The sequence below is a fragment of the Xiphophorus hellerii genome, chromosome 5, assembly GCF_003331165.1.
Source record: "Xiphophorus hellerii strain 12219 chromosome 5, Xiphophorus_hellerii-4.1, whole genome shotgun sequence".
Lineage (NCBI taxonomy): Eukaryota > Metazoa > Chordata > Actinopteri > Cyprinodontiformes > Poeciliidae > Xiphophorus > Xiphophorus hellerii.
The window spans coordinates 4,664,527-4,682,571 of record NC_045676.1 but is presented as its reverse complement, the minus strand read 5'-3'; the positions used below and the strand labels follow the sequence as shown (position 1 = coordinate 4,682,571).

The following is an 18,045-nucleotide window of genomic DNA, read 5'->3' as shown; positions in this document are numbered from 1 at the left end:
GTAAGTCTCATGAATTTGTGAGGAGCACGGTTATATAACTAACTAATTTCTGAGAACTGTTTCACATCTGTGTTGTAGTGAATCAACTTCTAGCCTCTGTAATCAGATATGCCAGCCTTGGATGACTGGACTACACTACACAATTCCTCTGCGATTCTGGGTTTGGCTACAGAAACAACAGGTTTTATAATCACCCAATGATCCCTTGTATATTTCATATTAAATGTGTAAAATTATCTGTCCTGATCTTGTCACTTTGAGAGATAGTGCATAATCTGCTGTTCTATTGAGACATAGTTTTCACCGGGTGAAGAAATTGGTATGCTGAAACTTACTTGCTGGGTTGATGAACTCCTTATAAAGTTCATAGGTCATCAACGGCTCGGGTAGGCTCCTTCAACAAGACAGTGAGAGGGTAAGGAGGGATGGGAGGGGTGGAGAAGGAAAGAAGAAATGAGCAGAGGGGACAGAAATAGCCGGCACATTGTTTTATAGTGGCTGCACACAGCAGTGATTAATGTGACTAAGCCACGGGATGGAATTACAAGGTACACGGGTTGATATAACCAAGTTCATCTGAAGGTACATTCACAGCGCAGCTGGATTACAGCCAAAAATATTTAGCTAAAGAGAAAACTGAGGCATCAGGCCTGCTTTACTCCAGCAGGTGCAACAATACAGGTTTAATTAGAGCTTTAAAAAAATACGTATTTAAAAACACTTTGGAATTTGTTTGAATTCTTAGCATATTCTCAATATCAACAAAACTTAGTCATACTCTGCATATACACCAGTGGAAAACAGCAGTATCATTGCACTGCTGCATAAGGGAGAAAGATGGAATTTCCATTATTATTATGAATATTAATATTATTATTAGTTGTAGTATTATAGCATAAACGTTAATTAAACTTTCAGATTACTTAGCCGGCTTTAGTATCATTTATAAAATAATATAATAATAAATATAATAAAACATTATGTTAACTATTGGTAGGTTAGAACAGCCCTAAAAAAATGACTATTTGATAATACAATGCAATTTAATTTAACTTAGAAAAAATATGACTTAATAAAATGGTAACATATGACTGTAGGAAAGAATACTTGGGTTGGAATCATCAGCAACCAAACGTCTAGAACTGATTGGAAAACTGAGGTTCATTTCACTTCCTCTAAAAGCAATTTGCAGCTTCAGAACGTGGTTTATTCTGGGAGGGCGGTCAAAAATTCGCTATAATTGAACAAACCTGTACACACATGCCTGCATGGCCAACCTGGCTACATAAACTGAGGCTACAATATAAATTAGAAAAGAAAAAATGATGGATTAACTAGCAGAAGAAGACATTTACACACCTCACCTGGATGTTCAGAGTGAAAACTCATTTATTATTTTTAATTTTCCTCGACCAACAAGGCCTCTTTGATTTGCTTCTCTTACATCCTTCAAGAACAAATAAAACTGCCTTAGATTGTTGAAGTACATTTTGAATCTTTGTGAATTGTAAACCATTTATGCTGAGTATAAACCTAGGCGAAGTGTGTAATTTGTGGGATGGACAATGTGACAATAACTTATCTAATGACTTGCGTTAAAAAAGAGATTGATAACGTCAGAAACTGGATTTTCTTGTATTCTTAGAAGTCTATAAACAATATCGGTAAAATTACAAGATTGTAAACTGATAGTGCTTTTAAAATACCTTTAAAATCACAATGCAGGGGTAAAAATGAGCAAAAAAATAAAAGCAGAGTGGTATATTTTTTATTTACAGAATTTATGTAGCTTTTTAAAACGTGACGCCTTCATGCGCTGCTATCTAAACCTCATCTTGCTTTGGCAGACGCTACTGTAACTGCTACCTTAAAGAAAGGAGCGGCAAGTTACAAAGGTCTTTCTTTTCATGTGATACAGTGCATAAAGTGCCAACTAAATTTCACTTGAAAGAATTTATTAGGCCTTGTTCAGTTCACCCTGAAGTCCAAATAAGGCTTAAACAACTTACATGTGCAGTAAAAACAACTCTTTGCCTGTAAACCAGATGTGATCTTTAAAACGGAGGAAAATGTGCCCATACTGAGCCACTTTTCTGCTGTCTACTGAGCTAATCGCTGTCTCTTAAAATTTTAAATTTGTTCTACTAGTCTTATATGATGACTTTAAGGCAAAAAGCAACAAACAGGTTCCAACATATCAGAATACTGTACATTTTATGCCTTTTATGAAATTTCAAGAAATTCTCACAAAATGGACTTTGTTTCTTTACATTTGGACCTGCTTAAAATGTTTTATTTAATTTCTGTGGCAAGATAAAAAGGAGGGGAAAGGAGATTTTAAGCGAGTTGATTTATTCTCGTAATGGGGGATAATTGTTCCAGCTTCACTGTTTCTGAAGGATGGGAAAATTGCAGGCAAAAGTAAAACTGATGAACTTTTAGGCTGAGGAAGAAATTCAAGTAGAGCGACGTGATGTAAGGAATAAGGTTATAATTAAGGCTTTAGATGAGCGCAACATCACAGTAGCACAGAGAGACATAATGAGGACAAGACTCTTAACTCAGGCTAATCCCTGTAAAACCTAAAAGGTAACAGGAATGAAAAATCCCACTTACCATCAAGCATAACATCACCTGGTATACTTTCAAATTCAGAATATGTTAAAAAGCATAAATTGGGTCGTTTAGGCATATATGAGCCTGTATTTGTATATCATATGACTGAATCTTACCTCAGATAGAGCTTTAGTGCACTTGTTATCGTCTTGACATCCCAGTCTTCACTGGCTGATAGGTCCATTTCGTTACTCTTCTCATCTAAACAAAACATTAAGCAAATCTTTACTTTTATTTATCCGAAAAGTACAAAAAAGTATTCTGCAACGTGAGCTACTGTGGCCTATTTTGTGGCCGGCCCAGAACGTTCAAATAAGTAAAATAAATGTGAACATGTTGTTAGTCATTTGAGGATAAAAGCATTGTTGGTAGCTCTGGGGACCAGCTGTATTCCCAGTGGATGCAGAAAGAAGTTGCAGTTTTGTAGAGAGTGGCTAGTTCTATACTCATTATAAGTTTAATTAATCCCTTACTACTTCGCTGGCTCCACAGGGACTTAAGAGGTGTGTGGTGCTGAAGTTTCACTGAGCTGTAGTCATACGTAAGGAAAGCTCTCACAAATTAGAGGAGATGTGGAAGAGCAATGAGTCAGTGAAGTGTTTTGAGTAGAAAACATGCATAGAGGCCTGAGTCACACTGACAGGTGGAAGTTGGCCTGATAGTAGTGTGTTTTTTTCTCCTTATTTCATCTATGCACTGCAGGAAGGCAGGCAGGATTGTGGGTTTCTCTGGCTGCACTCTCTACAAAAATGACCTGTCTAATGTCAACTTCTGGAAATAAATATTTGAAGCCGAGTGTGTCTCTGTGTTGAGGATTGATGGGGTCTGCACAGACTCTTCTGGCACTAATAGACCTGCCTGTTACAGTCAGGCCAGGTATTCAAAAAAAAAAAAACAAAAACAAAAAACAGATGGAGCAGCAATGCCAGGTACAGTACAGAAGCAAACCATAGCATTCATCTTGGTTATTATTTCACGTTAAGTAACAAGTACCATGTGATGACTTCAGCATAATGAGAACAATTAAAGGGAACAACCACTGTAGAGATGAAGCCCCTTAACACCATAAGAAGAAGATATGTAATGAACAAAAATAACATTTTTGAATAAAATTTTCAAATAAATGGTCCAACTTTAGATAGAAAGGATGGCCAGTATTTGGACCACAGCCACCTACATAAAGCTGAAAACTTTGAATAATTCTAAAAACGCTTATAACTGACTATTTTATTCTCTTTAATTCTCTTCCAATTACATCCAATGCATCACACTTGGACTGATTAAACCTGAACTGGGTAGAAAATCTAACAGCAGCAACTCGATGTATTTAGGCATGTAGAACTGGTAAAGATGAGTTGCTGACATTCAAAACAGACTTCAGATTGGGAAAGAAATTAAACTGTAGTAACTTTGAACATTGCGTGGGGTTTATGGTGTCTACTCGGTTTTTCACACAGCCAAGCGAACCCATCCTGTAAGCAGCAGTTATGCGAACTAAAATGGCTTGTTGGTGTCACGAGCCTGAGGAGAATGGGCAGACTGGTTTGAAGTGATAGAAAGGATGCAGCAGCTCAAATAATCTCTTGTTTCAACCAAGGCAGCAAAAGACCATGCCCACTCTTCTACAAACAGGAAATGAAGGCTACAATTCCTACAGGCTAATCAAAATCGGACAATAACAGATTGGGAAGATGTTGCTGGGTCTGTTGAGTCTTGATTTCAGCTGCGCCATTCAGATGGTAGGGTCAGACTTTGGCATAAACAACATGAAAGCATGGATCCCTCCCACCTTGCATCAGCAGTTCAGGGTGCTGGTGGTGTGATGGTGTGGGACAAATTTTCCTGGCAGACCCTTAATAACTAAACATGGCTTCGACACCACACTCTACTCTGGTGCACCAATCTTCTATTTCACTAGAAGAAAGTCAAGTTCACAAAGCTCAAATTACCTCAAACTGGTTTATTAAACATTAAAATGAGATCACTGCAATCCAGTGATCTCCAGTCACCATATCTGAAAAAAGAGCATCTTTGGTTGTGCTGGATAGAGAAAGTCACATCACAAATGTACAGCCAATATATCTGCAGCAACTGCAGCATTCTAGGTTTAATGGTGGAGTAATGGTAAAGAGATTATCATCTGACAAATCTCTGGCTGTTTTTATGTATTAATGGAGCTTTGTTTGAATGCTACAGCATACCTTTGTCTTGTTGCTAACCATGTTCCTTTACGACCGGAGTGAGTAGGATTTTATGTATTTATTACCAAAAATAAGAAATAAGAACAGAAACAATTAAAACAAATAGGCCTGCCTATTTTAAAAGTTCTTTTTTCAAAAAGAGCAGGTAGAAGATAAAACATGTTATGAATTTCTGCTGCTCTCCTACATCTTAAAATATTCCCACATTAGATTAAACTTAAACCACACATTCCTGTCATACAATGCTCAACTATTTCAAACATTAACTAAAACAATAACCTTTCAAGACACCCATCCTATACAACATATTTACCAATCTACTGTACTATTTGGTTGTTCTTACACATTGGTTTTAAAATTTCCTTCTCTTAAATTATAACCCCTCTCTCTGTCACAAAACATTTTTTAATATTGTGTGGAAGCTCATGTTTTTTTTTTGTATAGGTGTATAAGTTTAGATTTTACAAGGTCAGAGAATTTCAGTACATTCCTTTTAAAAATAAAGGACGTTTATGTTTTCAATGTAGAATTGTGATGGCTTTACTACTTTAAAAAATAGTAAAGCAACTATTTGCTAAAATAGTATTACATGTAATACTCCATGTATTACATGGAGTAATACACCATCTCACAAAGTTCAAATTACACTGCACAAATCTGCAGAAACTGATTCTAAAATGTCAATTTCAAATGAATTTTCAGATATTTCCAACATCTCAAATCTGTGCTGTAATGAATTAGATAAATTTTGAAGACAAGATGTACCTCATAAAATGTCCAATGAGCTTATTCTATTATTATAATGAAACCTAGACTTTTTTCTAACAACACTACTACTATGTATCTTGTTCTTGTTCTATGTATCATTTATCATTTCTTTAGCTGGATGTATCTATACACCCCATCTTTTTTGTAATTTAAGAATCAAATTTTCCATTTTATTGTTCAGTTCATTGTAGAAAACCTGTATTTCAGCTGCTTTCACAGAAAAATGCTGTAAAATATTGCTGTTTACCAGTCTGTCTAAACCAGAGACTCAGATTCAAGCTCACTTTAACAGTTTTCTTCCTGCTATATTACAGCCTGTTATTCAATAGGGGCTGCTTTCTTTGTTTGCACTGTAATAGGACGGGAGAAGATTTTTTCATAAATCAGCGTGTCCTTGCTGACTGGACTGTGGCCATATCTATGACTAAGAGATGAAATGAAGTATGGTGGAAGAATCTCAAGTCTTTCTTCAGGGTCTAAAGCTTGTTTCACCCACTCAATGGGAGTTGCTTCATGTATACAAAGTTTATTTACGCATCTCTTGAGAAGACGGGCAAACACCATGTATTTTTCTTTCCCTCACAATAATCTGTGCTGCAGTGGAACGCCAAGACTAAGGCTCAAAACTTCCACCATAATCAGGCTGTAAAACTTTTCAAAGTTTTGCAGCAAAGTGTTAATGGTGTCTACAGCATGAATCAGCAGGTTGGCAGACTAGAAGGTTTGAGAGAGGAAGCTGAGACAGTCTGGCTGCTGCCTGAGTTCGTTGTCATTCTGAACACAGAGCTGAAAGTGAGCTGGTGTCTGCTGGAGACAGCAGGAAACCACAGAGCCGACAGAGAGCAATAGAAAGGACAGAGGATAAGGTAAGGAGTTGGTTGAAAGGGAATACAGACAAGCGAGAGACATAAGGGTGATTGAGAAAGGCAACTGACAGAATGAGCCTGCCACGAGAACAGGAGAAGCTGGCTTAGTGGTGTGTTGATGAAGCAAAACCCAAAAAAGCTCAAGAATACCAATTGGACGGACCGTGTCTGGGTGTTTGGAAAGGTGATGGGGGGTGGTAACATGTCTTAGCAAGGCAAAGAATCACTCTGACATTTGTTGCAATTTAGAGAAGTGGTACAAATAAGCTAAGACAGTTGCTATCTTTTTTTGCAATCACCTCAAATAGACAGATCAATTATATTGGCACATTAACTCCATGAAAATAAACTAAGATGTCATTAAAAGCCTTTTAAAAATACATCTGTTGACTACAGTGATGAAAAATGCTTGACGTTACTCACCAATCATTAATGAGAGTAGTTTCTGGACCTTGGAGCTTACACCCCCAACTCTGTACAGACCTTGGTCATTAATACCTATTGAGTAACAAGGATAAAAACAATAAAAAGATGCAGAAACATGCTTAAAAAACAAATCTTTTGTCATCCTTGATGATACTATTAGGAGATTTAAACAAGCTCACTGAAACAAAATCTGAATCAGAAAAAACTATCTCAAACAGATGAATTACATAATTTGTACATCCACAAGGCAAGCTGCCTGCAGCACCTGCTCACTTCATGTTCTCTAATAGTTGGAGAAGGTCTGCCCCCTTGTGTACAAACAGACACACTACATAGACAACTAATTATCAGAGAGACAATCCACAGACAACTAATTATGAATCACAAAAGTGTTTTTATTCAGGAAATAAGTATGGTACATAAAATGATTCAAATACATACAATAAATACATAAAAAAGATCATTGACTTACAATTATTTAAGAAAAACCAATTAATCAATGAAATGTGGAAATAATTAATGGAAACTTTAATGCAGGAGATGTTTGATTAATGTAATGGTCCATCAAAGTAAGTTGGTGGGTTTAAAATGTTAAAGACAAGGTGACCAATCACATACTGGGGTCTATTTGACTTTTCAGATTATCTAATTCTGGAACTTTGGGACTAATTACTTACTAAAATTTATATGAACATTTATAATATTTATCTAAATGCATTTAATAAGCTGTTAGTTGAATTGTTTTCTGATAAATCATTTGCTGGATAATGGTACTGTTGCCCTTGATTACTAATGCAGATTTCCATGGATAAATTTATCCAACTGAAAGCCTTTAAACCACTGGTGTCAAACTCCAGTCCTCGAAGGCCGACATGCTGCAACTTTTAGATGAGTCTGTTAATACCTGGATCTCATAATTTGGTAATAAGCAGGACTTGGACATGAAAAGAGTGCACGACACAAGTCCTTTAGGACAGGAATTTGACACCCTTGTCCTAAAGTAATGATTATAAATATTTTGTACTCACCTCTCGTTTCTATTGCAGTGATGGAGTTCTTCAAAAAACTTAAACCCACGTCATCCAACTGGGCATCGACTACAAGTTAGGGAAAAGAAAAGTTTAAGAATATTTATTTAGTATATTGTTAAAGCCTTCAGACTTTGTGCTGCTAGAAACTTACTTCCTCTTTCCTTAGAGAGAGTTCTTCCAAGATAGCAACCAATCTGAAAAAGAAAAACACTTTCTTTAATAGACAAAAAATAACTGATGCTTCTTTAGTAATTCCCATCAAAAAGCGGACATATGTTATATATAAATTCACACACTTAACACAGACTGATACATATTAAGTGGTCGGCTTTGTTAATCTTGACGACTATAGCTTAAAGCTAGTAAAAATTAAAATTCAGTTTCTTGAGGTGGTTGATTTGAATTTTGTGGTTTGATTTTGTTTGTGTCTTTCTTAAGGTATTTCATCGTGTTTTTTTGGTAAGGTTTGTAAAAGTTTGATTTGTTGTGTGGACCCCAAGAACAATAGTCTCTTTTATGGTAGACTAATGGAGATCCTTAAATAAATAAACAGATAAACAAATTAGAAGTTATTTTAAAATCATTTTTAAATAGTAGGATCTTTTTAAAAGTTGAATGTCCATCCAAATCGACATCAAGTGTTGTGATATATTTTAGCCAATGCTAAATTATTTATACAAAGAAAAAAATTTTATAGCTTATTTGTGTTTTTTCATTTATTTATTTCATTTTTTAAAAATGTTTTTTATGAGTATAAACTCTGACATTCTTGAACTACTTGCAAAAATTTTTTTTCCCCTTTTATTTAAATGCTGTAGGGGCGTAGAAATGAGCTAGATGGAAAAAAAAACAACTATGTTTTTAAATAAAAATGCATCACAAGTCTGTCTAGTAAGTTAACCACAAAAGTCTGTTCTGTCAGAATAAAACGTGGCATGTGTGTGATGTATATGATAACACCATGAGGTTGACTCACAGGTTCCTTCCCTCCCATGGCGTGCATCCAAAGCTTGTGGTCATCCTCTGACAGCGCCTGCACAGTGAGCACCGTCCCAGGCCTGTGAGAGAGGCATGCCACGTTAGCATCAGAAATAGTCTTTGAGTTACAGTACAGCAAGACACTCAGCTATTTAAGTGTCAGGATGAAACATTCAGGGTGCTTAGCATTATGCATGCCAAAAATAAACACTTGCTGCCAAGGACACATTCCCCTTGAATTTACTGTAACTACAAACATAAGCCTTCTCAGACTCTCCAACTGGTTTATGACATCCATAATCATGCACGGCCAGATGGATATCAAATTATTCGTGACAGTCAGAATTGATGAGCACACTCAAATTTCCATTCTAAATAAGGGGCATTGCTCATCTTATGAAAGGAGGCTGGGCACAATTAAGTTGTTTGACTGAATGGGTGTCTGTTACTGCAGGTGAGAAGTCCTGCTATTACATGTTCTGCAATCCAAGATGAATTGCAGTAGAAAAGGGACAAAAACATTGACGTGGTTTCACTGTGACTTATGAGGATGTCAAATGTTTTATAATGTATTATCACAAAAGGCACGCAGGTGGAAATAGCTGCCAAAGCAGTCGTGTCACTTATCTGATAAAGTGATTAAAAAAAAGTTTCATTCATTCAAATCTCATTATCAAAACAAGATGAACTGGCTCTACCTCTCTAATGTATAGTTTAAGGGGTTAAGTAATCTTGAGCTACCTCTTTATGTAGTTACATATACGGTAACTATTTTTTCTCTTAGTGTTTATTCAATCAGAACATCTTAGTGTTCTGATGGATGTAGTTCCTTGCTGGAGGGGATATTGGCTGAGACAACGCTGCCAACAACCAAACGCTCTCCCTCTCCTGCTATCAACTTTTTACTTTTCTTTAATTTAAGTGCTCCTACATCAGTTCTTCTCTTTCTTTTTTGTGAATATGCTCTGACTTAATAAAGTAAAGTTCTGCTGGATTTTTCTTCCTGTTAAAGGGGAGTCTATCCTCTCCACTGTCACCACATGCATGCTCGGTATGCATGCATGCCGGATTTCTGCATAGTCAACACAATGCAAGCAATTATCTGCAGTTGCTACATGCTTGTCCAGAAGGAGGGAATGCTACAAGTAAATAGATGTGTCTCCATTAGAAAATGTTCACAAAACTGCAATTTTCTGCTTATGCTGAAAAAACACAATTTTGCAATTGCTGTGTTTTCCAAGTCATTAAACAAGAACCACAATTAAAATCGTACATGAATACATTTACTCACACGGTAAGTTATTAAAGATGTTCCCATTGCATTTTTGTTAAATACACCAGTTTCGATACAGCTGAAAAATCACCTCATCCTAGCGCAAAAAAGACTTTTTATTGAAAACATGATTTTTTTTTTCAAGTTAGCGTGTTTCCATTAATTCCAATCTGCTCAATTTCATAGATAATGAAAACACAGTTACAGATTCGATGCAATCTGCTTGGTTTCCTGAGATAGAAAACTTTTTTTTCTAAAGTGCCTTGAGACGACTCATGGCATTATAAAAATAAACTGAATTGAAATCTTACCTGTCTGTTATGTCCAGCTCAAGGCAGAATCTCCTGTCCAACATGTCTGTTGTTTTGCGAACGCAGGATTTGAGTGTGACGGACTCCGTCTCACCCTAAAATGAGTTTATTACTTACACTCTGAAAGGTTTTTATAAAAAAAAAAAAAAAAAACTACAATGCTAAAGCAATAGCTTATATTTATAAAAAGTGTGGCATAAATAAGTAACAGCACTGCATACTGTGACTACTCACAATCTTTCCACCTGATCTGTGGTCAAAAGTCACCATGTGCAGAATCTTCTGCTCTTTGACAAAAGTGCAGTAGCGTTTAACCCAGCTTGAACCAAAGGGGGGTGGTCCTGAACATATTGTACAACACAGAAAAATTAAATGTGAAAAGTGTCTTTCATAATATTTTTTGTTGGGTTTCACAAGTTACAACAGAATTTTGTGAGACAAATTTTGACCTGTGTTGGGGTTGATTGTTATACAATAGCTCAGGTAGTAAGTCTTTTTCACAACAGTTATCACAAAGACCAACCTAAAAATAAATCTACATGGAATACATTGCATGGACACGGCATCTACATGGTGAAGCATATTGATATCAGTATCATGCTGCGGGAAAACTTCTTTTCAGCAGGACAAAATGATGCTATTCACAAATGAATTCAATCAACTCTGTCTGAGAATGAGCAATTTTGCTAAAAAAATAAAGCTGGCTAAACAAAGCACTGACTCTGGGGGCTGACTACAAATGCACACCAAACATTTTCCACTTCACAGTTGATGATTGAGTGTAAAGTTAATTCAAATAAACTGACTTTTGTGGTTGTGATGTGAAAAAATATCTAAAAGTAAATCTGATTGAACAGAAATACTTTCGCAAGTCACTTTATTTTCAAATATGCTTTTTCTAAGTTTCTGCTTATTCATATGACCTTACGTTTTTCCTGCACATAAAGGTATCCTTCAAAACTGATGGGGCTGGTCTGTCTATATTCTTGTGGTGTGTCTTTGATCCGCTTCATCAGCTCGTGCACCTCTGACCGTGTGCCCTCGAATCGACTCCTTGTCTGGGTGGGAGAGGAAACAAATACACACTCCAGGAAGTGAGTGTAGGATGACCTTCCTAATAGAAGGCCAATGCATTTCAAAGCAAACATGTTTTTTTCTGAAAACACTGTGAACTTGATCAAATTTGCCACAAAACACAAAAACAAGCAATTAGACCTTCAACCAAAAACAAGAAAGGAAGGACGTTTATGATATACATGTTCTTTTCTTTGTTAAGATTCATAAAAAGCAGAAACAAAAGCAAGTAAAATCATTTATTCATCCAGGATAGTTTTTTTTCTTACATTCTGAATATTGATCTGCAGATCTGTCTTATAATGGTCAAAGTCCTTGGCAAGTTCATATCCTTGGTGATAAAAGGTGAATACAGTCTGAAAGAATGCCAGCATCTACAAAATATGAAACAAATATGAGTTAATAAAGTCTCCCACTATATTGTAACAAATATAACAATTTTACTGTATTAGACTAACCAATTAGAAAAGTAAACTAAACATTTACAGTGTCACATCTTACTTTATATAAATTCATGAGATCGGATGTATCCATCACAGGTCAGGAAGATTTTTCAGTGACTGTGCATTTGTGTGTCAGTTTCTTCTAAAAGTGGTTTCTTAAGAAACTGCAGCAGTATAACTATATTTTAAAATTAGGATCCTATATTTGAGTAATAATTTAAGTTGGGTGGCTTTGTTACGTACATATGTTTGTGATGTATTGAAAGATGGATTTTGTTTTATGACATGTTGACTTTCTATCCATAATTGACATGTTTCTAAGTCTCAACTTGGGGACAAACTTTAAAATGTTAATATTCTTTACAAGATTTAAAAGACTTGAGTTCAACCCAACTAATCATTTTTATTATGACTGATCAGTTATAAGTGATAAAGCATTAATTTGTTGTTTGTCTAACCCAACTGTCTAAATATGGCTAAAAAAATGTAACTAAATTGATGTTGGATCGGTTTCTGTGTTGCCCTGCGACAGACTGGCGACCTGTCCAGGGTGACCCCGCCTCTCGCCCGGAACGTTAGCTGGAGATAGGCACCAGCACCCCTCCTGACCCCTCTAAGGGACAAGGGTGTACAGAAAATGGATGGATGGATGGATGGATGATGTTGGATCGATGTTTTGATGGATCACATCTGCTAAACAGTTTCAGTTTCTAGTTCTCCAAGTTAGGAATCACTGCTATGCTAATAAAAACTGCATGAGTTTGGTTAGCCACTCACAGGTTCCACACATTCAAACTTCTTCCTCTCCTGGATCTCCTGCAGCTTACACACATATTCAAGTGATTCCTCCTGAAAGTGCTGCCTCATGATTTCCACCTGGCTGTCTGCCTGGAGAGGTGGAGAACACACACCATGATAATTACAGACATGTGGAGGAAAGGAAGAAACACACGCTTGCTGCTTGGAGAACTGTACGACTTCTTTTGCCCTTAAAGTATGGGATAGAATTATTCCTTAACACATCTGAGTGGGTAAACATACTGCTGTCAGTAAATTCACATAAAAATAACTTCAGATAGCAGGCCTGCCTCAGCACACTGCCTCAGACTCCTAATTTGCAAAGCAAAATCAGAGATGCACACACACAGGCACCTAACAGGAAAGACAGAAGGACGTCTAAGGAAGCTCAAATTAAGGAGTGCTTTCCCAAGGACGGGACAAGCTCCAGTAGTCGGTGTCAAAGTGAACTTTAAAGTTTCAAAAAAATGCCAGAAAGATTAAATGAACGGGAAACTGGAAATCTGGAAAACACCTTAAAATGTAGCCGTTGTGTATAGTCGCAAAATCTTATTAATATTTTCTTAATTATTTTTTGTATCCATTTGTTTTTTTCCCTGAACAACATTTTTATACCATTAAAAATGTTGCAAAGCACAAAGAGATGGGTAAAATTATAATATATTTACAATTTTGATCCTGGACAACCAATGTAATAACTGTAATTGTGTGTGTTTTTGCAGGAACACAAGCAAGAGTAAGATTAAGAGCAAGTTAGTGGCCTGTTAGTGGATCTATAAGTAACCATGAGTAAAAATTACACAGACCTCAGATTTAATCCACCATTTCCTGACTGGGAACTGGAAACCATGACTCTTGTCAATGAAAAGGATTTTAATATAAACAGTGTACTACAATGAGAAACTGGGCAGAAATAGGCTTACTGACAATTTCTGCCAGTATTTGTCATTGTTTCTCGCTGTACTGTGCTACAGCAAGAAATAAAATATGCTGATAGTTAAATATAATTTGCAAAATATCAATTAGTACATTAAAACTCAATAAATATTTGAAACGCATTCTAAAAACGATCTGCTATTAGACAACTGCCTACTAATAGTTCAAACATAAAATATACCTTAATATGCATTGATACACATAGGATACTATCTTAATACTACAACCAAAGATAACCTCTACAGCCTTCTTGTACACAGCCAATCAGTGCCAGGGAAAATCAACACTGCTCGTAGATTGGCTGCTTTGCAAACACCAGCCAATAGCATGTCAGGAAGAATGGGGCCTAGGTAGTTGAGCTTTCCAAGCTGCATTTTCTTTAGAATATTTTGGAGTTACGTTCAACAGATAAATCCACAATTACTGAACCACGACTTATCCACTATTAGTTCCTGTAAAACACACGAGCTGAACGTTCACATGGTGGAGTCAATGACAACATAACTGTTCTGTAATTTGATTATCTTGAATGTCGTGAATGAAGTATTGGTGCAGTTAGGTCTGTTTATAACGTGTGACGGAAGTTGCTGGATCAGAACAGAACAGGCTGCCGAAGTTATGTTCACAAGTTCAAGCCTCCATTCTGGCTGGCCAATACAAACAACATGGCATTAACGACGGACAAAAACAAGATGTCAGAAGGGTTACATAAAACGCTGCTGGTTTCCAAGCAGTTTATAATAATCAACTAAAGGTTGTATAGCAACGACTGCTCCAGAAACTGCAGAAAGCAGCAGTAGCCCCAAGTCCAACATGTCAGTGAAAACCAAACGCAGTCAACAAGCAAGTGTAACAACAACAACAACAAAAAAACCTAACTGTAAACTTACAAAAGATTTTTCTTTTTGTCATGTTCTGGGAAAGATAAATACCTCTTGCAGCTGAGGCTCCTTCTTTTTTGCAGACAAATTTAAAAGCTTCTCCAGGGAGCTGTAGTACTTTTCTGTTTCTTTTTCATACCTTTTTCTTTCCGCCTTCCAGAAAAAAAACAAAAAACAAAAAACACAAAAAAATGTGATTAGCTTAGGAAAAAAGAATATTCAAAAGAATAAAGCTGGTCTCTATTTTAATCATTAATTGTAGCAGACAAGCAATCTAAAAGGTTATTATTAAGATTCAAATAGATCCACTAAAATTAAGAAATTTGGAGAAAAAGCAACGAATCATCATACATTACCCTCACGTTACCGAGCTGCTCCTTCCTGAACTTCTCGAGGGGTTTCATTAAAGTTTCTGTGATGTTTCGCATCTATAGTCAGAACAGATATTATTTTATCTCAATAAAATACAATTACTTTCTAGCACTTCCAGTAACTCAAACAGACAGTGGAAACCAAATAATCCTCTTGGTCTATACAGTACAAAAATTTTAAAGTAGAAATTTAAGTGATAGAACAACACATGATAGACCAAATGGTGGTGCTTTTCAACATTTTATATAAATATCCACCACCACTGATTATGTGATATTTGAAGGCAACAAGTTGTACCGGATTTTATTTGCTGCATCAGAGTGTTGGGGGTCAATCTACAAATCTAAATCCCACTTTTCAAATTTTCATCAGCAGATTAAAGTTTGGAAATCCATCCTACTTTCTGTTGGTTTCAGTGTAACAAAAAATATGAAATGTTGAAAAGGTATCAAGTCATTTGCAAGGCACTGCACTAACAGGCCTGTCGCAATAATCAATAAATCAATAAATCAATAAATTAATCTCTTGATAAATTAAAACAAGCTCAATAATTTCCATTTGAATGATTTATTGTTTTTCTCTTTTCTGTCTCTTTCTAACAAAAACTGGATGACAAAAATCTTCAGTCTTCTAGTTTTTTCAACTAGTGCTTTTCTGAAGGACAATTTTATCTACAGACTTCAGTTTCCATTTTATTTGGTGTTTCTGTTTTGTTCATGTATTTTAGATATTTAACATGTCTTTCAGTTTCAGTGTTAAATGTTCATTAGAATATAAAGTTTATTTATCTTTGAAAATGTGTTCTTTGATTACTATTCCATTACCATTATATTACTTGAAAATGATCTCAAAATAACAATGTTATAGATTTTTTCTTTCCTGGGGCAATACATTTTTTTACTGTGACAGGCCTACACTGTACAAACTCAATTACTTATGTTGTATATTTGCATTTTTGAATCTCTTTACAACTAAATTTGTAAATAAAAATTGATGCTTTCATGGCTGTTTATGTAAAGTAGTAAATTTTACATAAACATGAACAGTGAGTTTGGCATGCAACCCGTTGTTAATGTTTTTGTGTCGTTTCTGCTGCGCTAGCTGCAAGGCATGTCTGCACATGCATACTGCTTTCCTCTGTTTGCAGTGTGATGTCATCACTCTGTGCTGAGCGGTGCTTACCGCTGTGGTCTACTTGGCACAACAATCATATCAGCCAGCCACTGATGATGGGTTCTGACCTTTACCTCAGACACTACATACAGACATTACCCAGAAAACCAACTTTTACACAAAATCTCAGGCACTGTAGAAATGTGCAAGTGTCACTAACTTCAACCATCACTAAACAAAAGTCTTCAAATGACTCCAAAGTACTTCTGCTTCTTAACTACCTGAGGTGTGATTTCAGTAGCTCTTAAAATACCTGACTTTAACACTGCTACCTTAGTCACATGCTAGTTTTATGAGTAAGGAGTTGCAGAACTGTGGACTTGCTCACAGTTGCTCCTTATGAGATTTGTGTTGTTATGTAAACCTATGATGTTTATAATGTCCAACTGGGATGCAGTCATCTGTGCAGCCACTCCCAGGTAGTTGAAAAACTGTTCAAACATGAGCAATAATAGAGGAACTGGTTCACTGTGTCACCTGAATGATGCGAGTGAAAAATACTCAAAAAAATGTATATTTTGAGCGTGTATCAAAGCTTTTTGCGATTATTGAATAGCAAAAGGACTCTCATAGTTCAACAGAAGAGATGAGACACAAATGAATGTGCATTCAGGTATGAACTGCAATCAATTCCTACATATTATTGATATGTATACAGTTTAAATGTGGTAAATGTTAAAGAAAGTATAAATATATACATGTGTTTTTCTAGCTAAATATAATGTAGCTTCTTAAAAATAAAATATATATTTTAACAAATAGTAATTTAGGTAAATTCTAACATGCCATTATTATCAAAAATATTTAATAAATGATTATTCTCTAAATTGACAAGTGAACTGGCCAGGTGGGTAAACATGATTAATACTTTAAATTTTAAAAGAAAAAAAAAAAAAAATCAAAGTCACAGAAAGCATGTCCGACTTAAGAAAATATATAAGATGAAAAGCAACATATTCCAGAATCAGATGGAGCTCAAAAATACATGGACTTTAAATGTTAAACTGTACTGAAAATAAATACTTTACAATGAAGGTGGGCCAATATACCAAGCAGCTAGTAAATTATTCCAGTACTCTGCCTTTTTCTTTTTATTGCAGCCACTCGACTCACCTTGGTACACTCAACCAATAAAAAAGTGAGGTGCGTCTGCACAAATAGTTCACTGTATAAAGGTACACCAAAGTTTTACGTAGCTCCAGTTTTAAAAATTGCTAAAATTTTTATATGTTCCAATCCTTTAGTTTAAAGTTCTGAGGTAACATTACTTTACAAATCCTGCCTAATTAAATCCACCGTTGTGTTTAGTACCTGCCAGTACAGACCTAATAAAGAAAAACAGTGCTGAATTGACTTAAAACGTTTTTTTTTCCATTTTTTTTTTCTTTTTTTCTGAACACGGACATAGTTGTACTGAATTAGAATTTTTTTTGATAACTCTGGACCAGTACAGCACACTTAAATACACCAATAGTTTCATAAGCTTAGTCTAACTTAAAAACAAAACATAACTTTAATTTGTTAATTCAGTGCAATTAGGATTGTAACCGTTAATGTAAAATAAATAATCTGGCAAAAATAGGTTAACTACTTTAGTCAAATATGCAAAAATAAAACTGCAACATTTTCACCAATACCCAATCTAGAAATTTTTTTAAATATCAAGACTGATACAGATATCAATATCGGATTGGTGCATCTCAATAATTATGCTAATTTGTTATAGTGGCGTTACACTACAAAGAACAGAACATCAAAATTTAAGTCTATGTATGAAACAAATCTAAATAAGGAATTGTACACTTAACTTTAATACTCAGTATAATATCAATTTAATAGCAGGGTGAATAATTCCTGTTATTCTGTCTCAAATAAAAGAAATGGGCAGACCAGCTCTA

At 35.5% G+C, this 18,045-nt stretch overlaps 1 protein-coding gene across 1 annotated transcript in view; it reads right to left on the bottom strand.

Annotated features, from left to right (window-relative positions):
• Positions 1 to 18,045, bottom strand: part of arhgap10 (Rho GTPase activating protein 10) — a 56,393-nt gene that overhangs the window by 24,495 nt on the left and 13,853 nt on the right. Inside the window, exons 4-16 of the mRNA XM_032562204.1 lie at positions 14,959 to 15,030; positions 14,654 to 14,755; positions 12,765 to 12,875; positions 11,814 to 11,918; positions 11,399 to 11,528; positions 10,705 to 10,811; positions 10,471 to 10,565; positions 8,885 to 8,966; positions 8,060 to 8,102; positions 7,906 to 7,974; positions 6,875 to 6,949; positions 2,733 to 2,817; positions 336 to 394 (exon numbers count right to left, since the gene is read on the bottom strand). Of these exons, the coding sequence (XP_032418095.1) occupies positions 336 to 394; positions 2,733 to 2,817; positions 6,875 to 6,949; positions 7,906 to 7,974; positions 8,060 to 8,102; positions 8,885 to 8,966; positions 10,471 to 10,565; positions 10,705 to 10,811; positions 11,399 to 11,528; positions 11,814 to 11,918; positions 12,765 to 12,875; positions 14,654 to 14,755; positions 14,959 to 15,030 (1,135 nt within the window). The remainder of the gene's footprint in view (positions 1 to 335; positions 395 to 2,732; positions 2,818 to 6,874; positions 6,950 to 7,905; positions 7,975 to 8,059; positions 8,103 to 8,884; positions 8,967 to 10,470; positions 10,566 to 10,704; positions 10,812 to 11,398; positions 11,529 to 11,813; positions 11,919 to 12,764; positions 12,876 to 14,653; positions 14,756 to 14,958; positions 15,031 to 18,045) is intronic.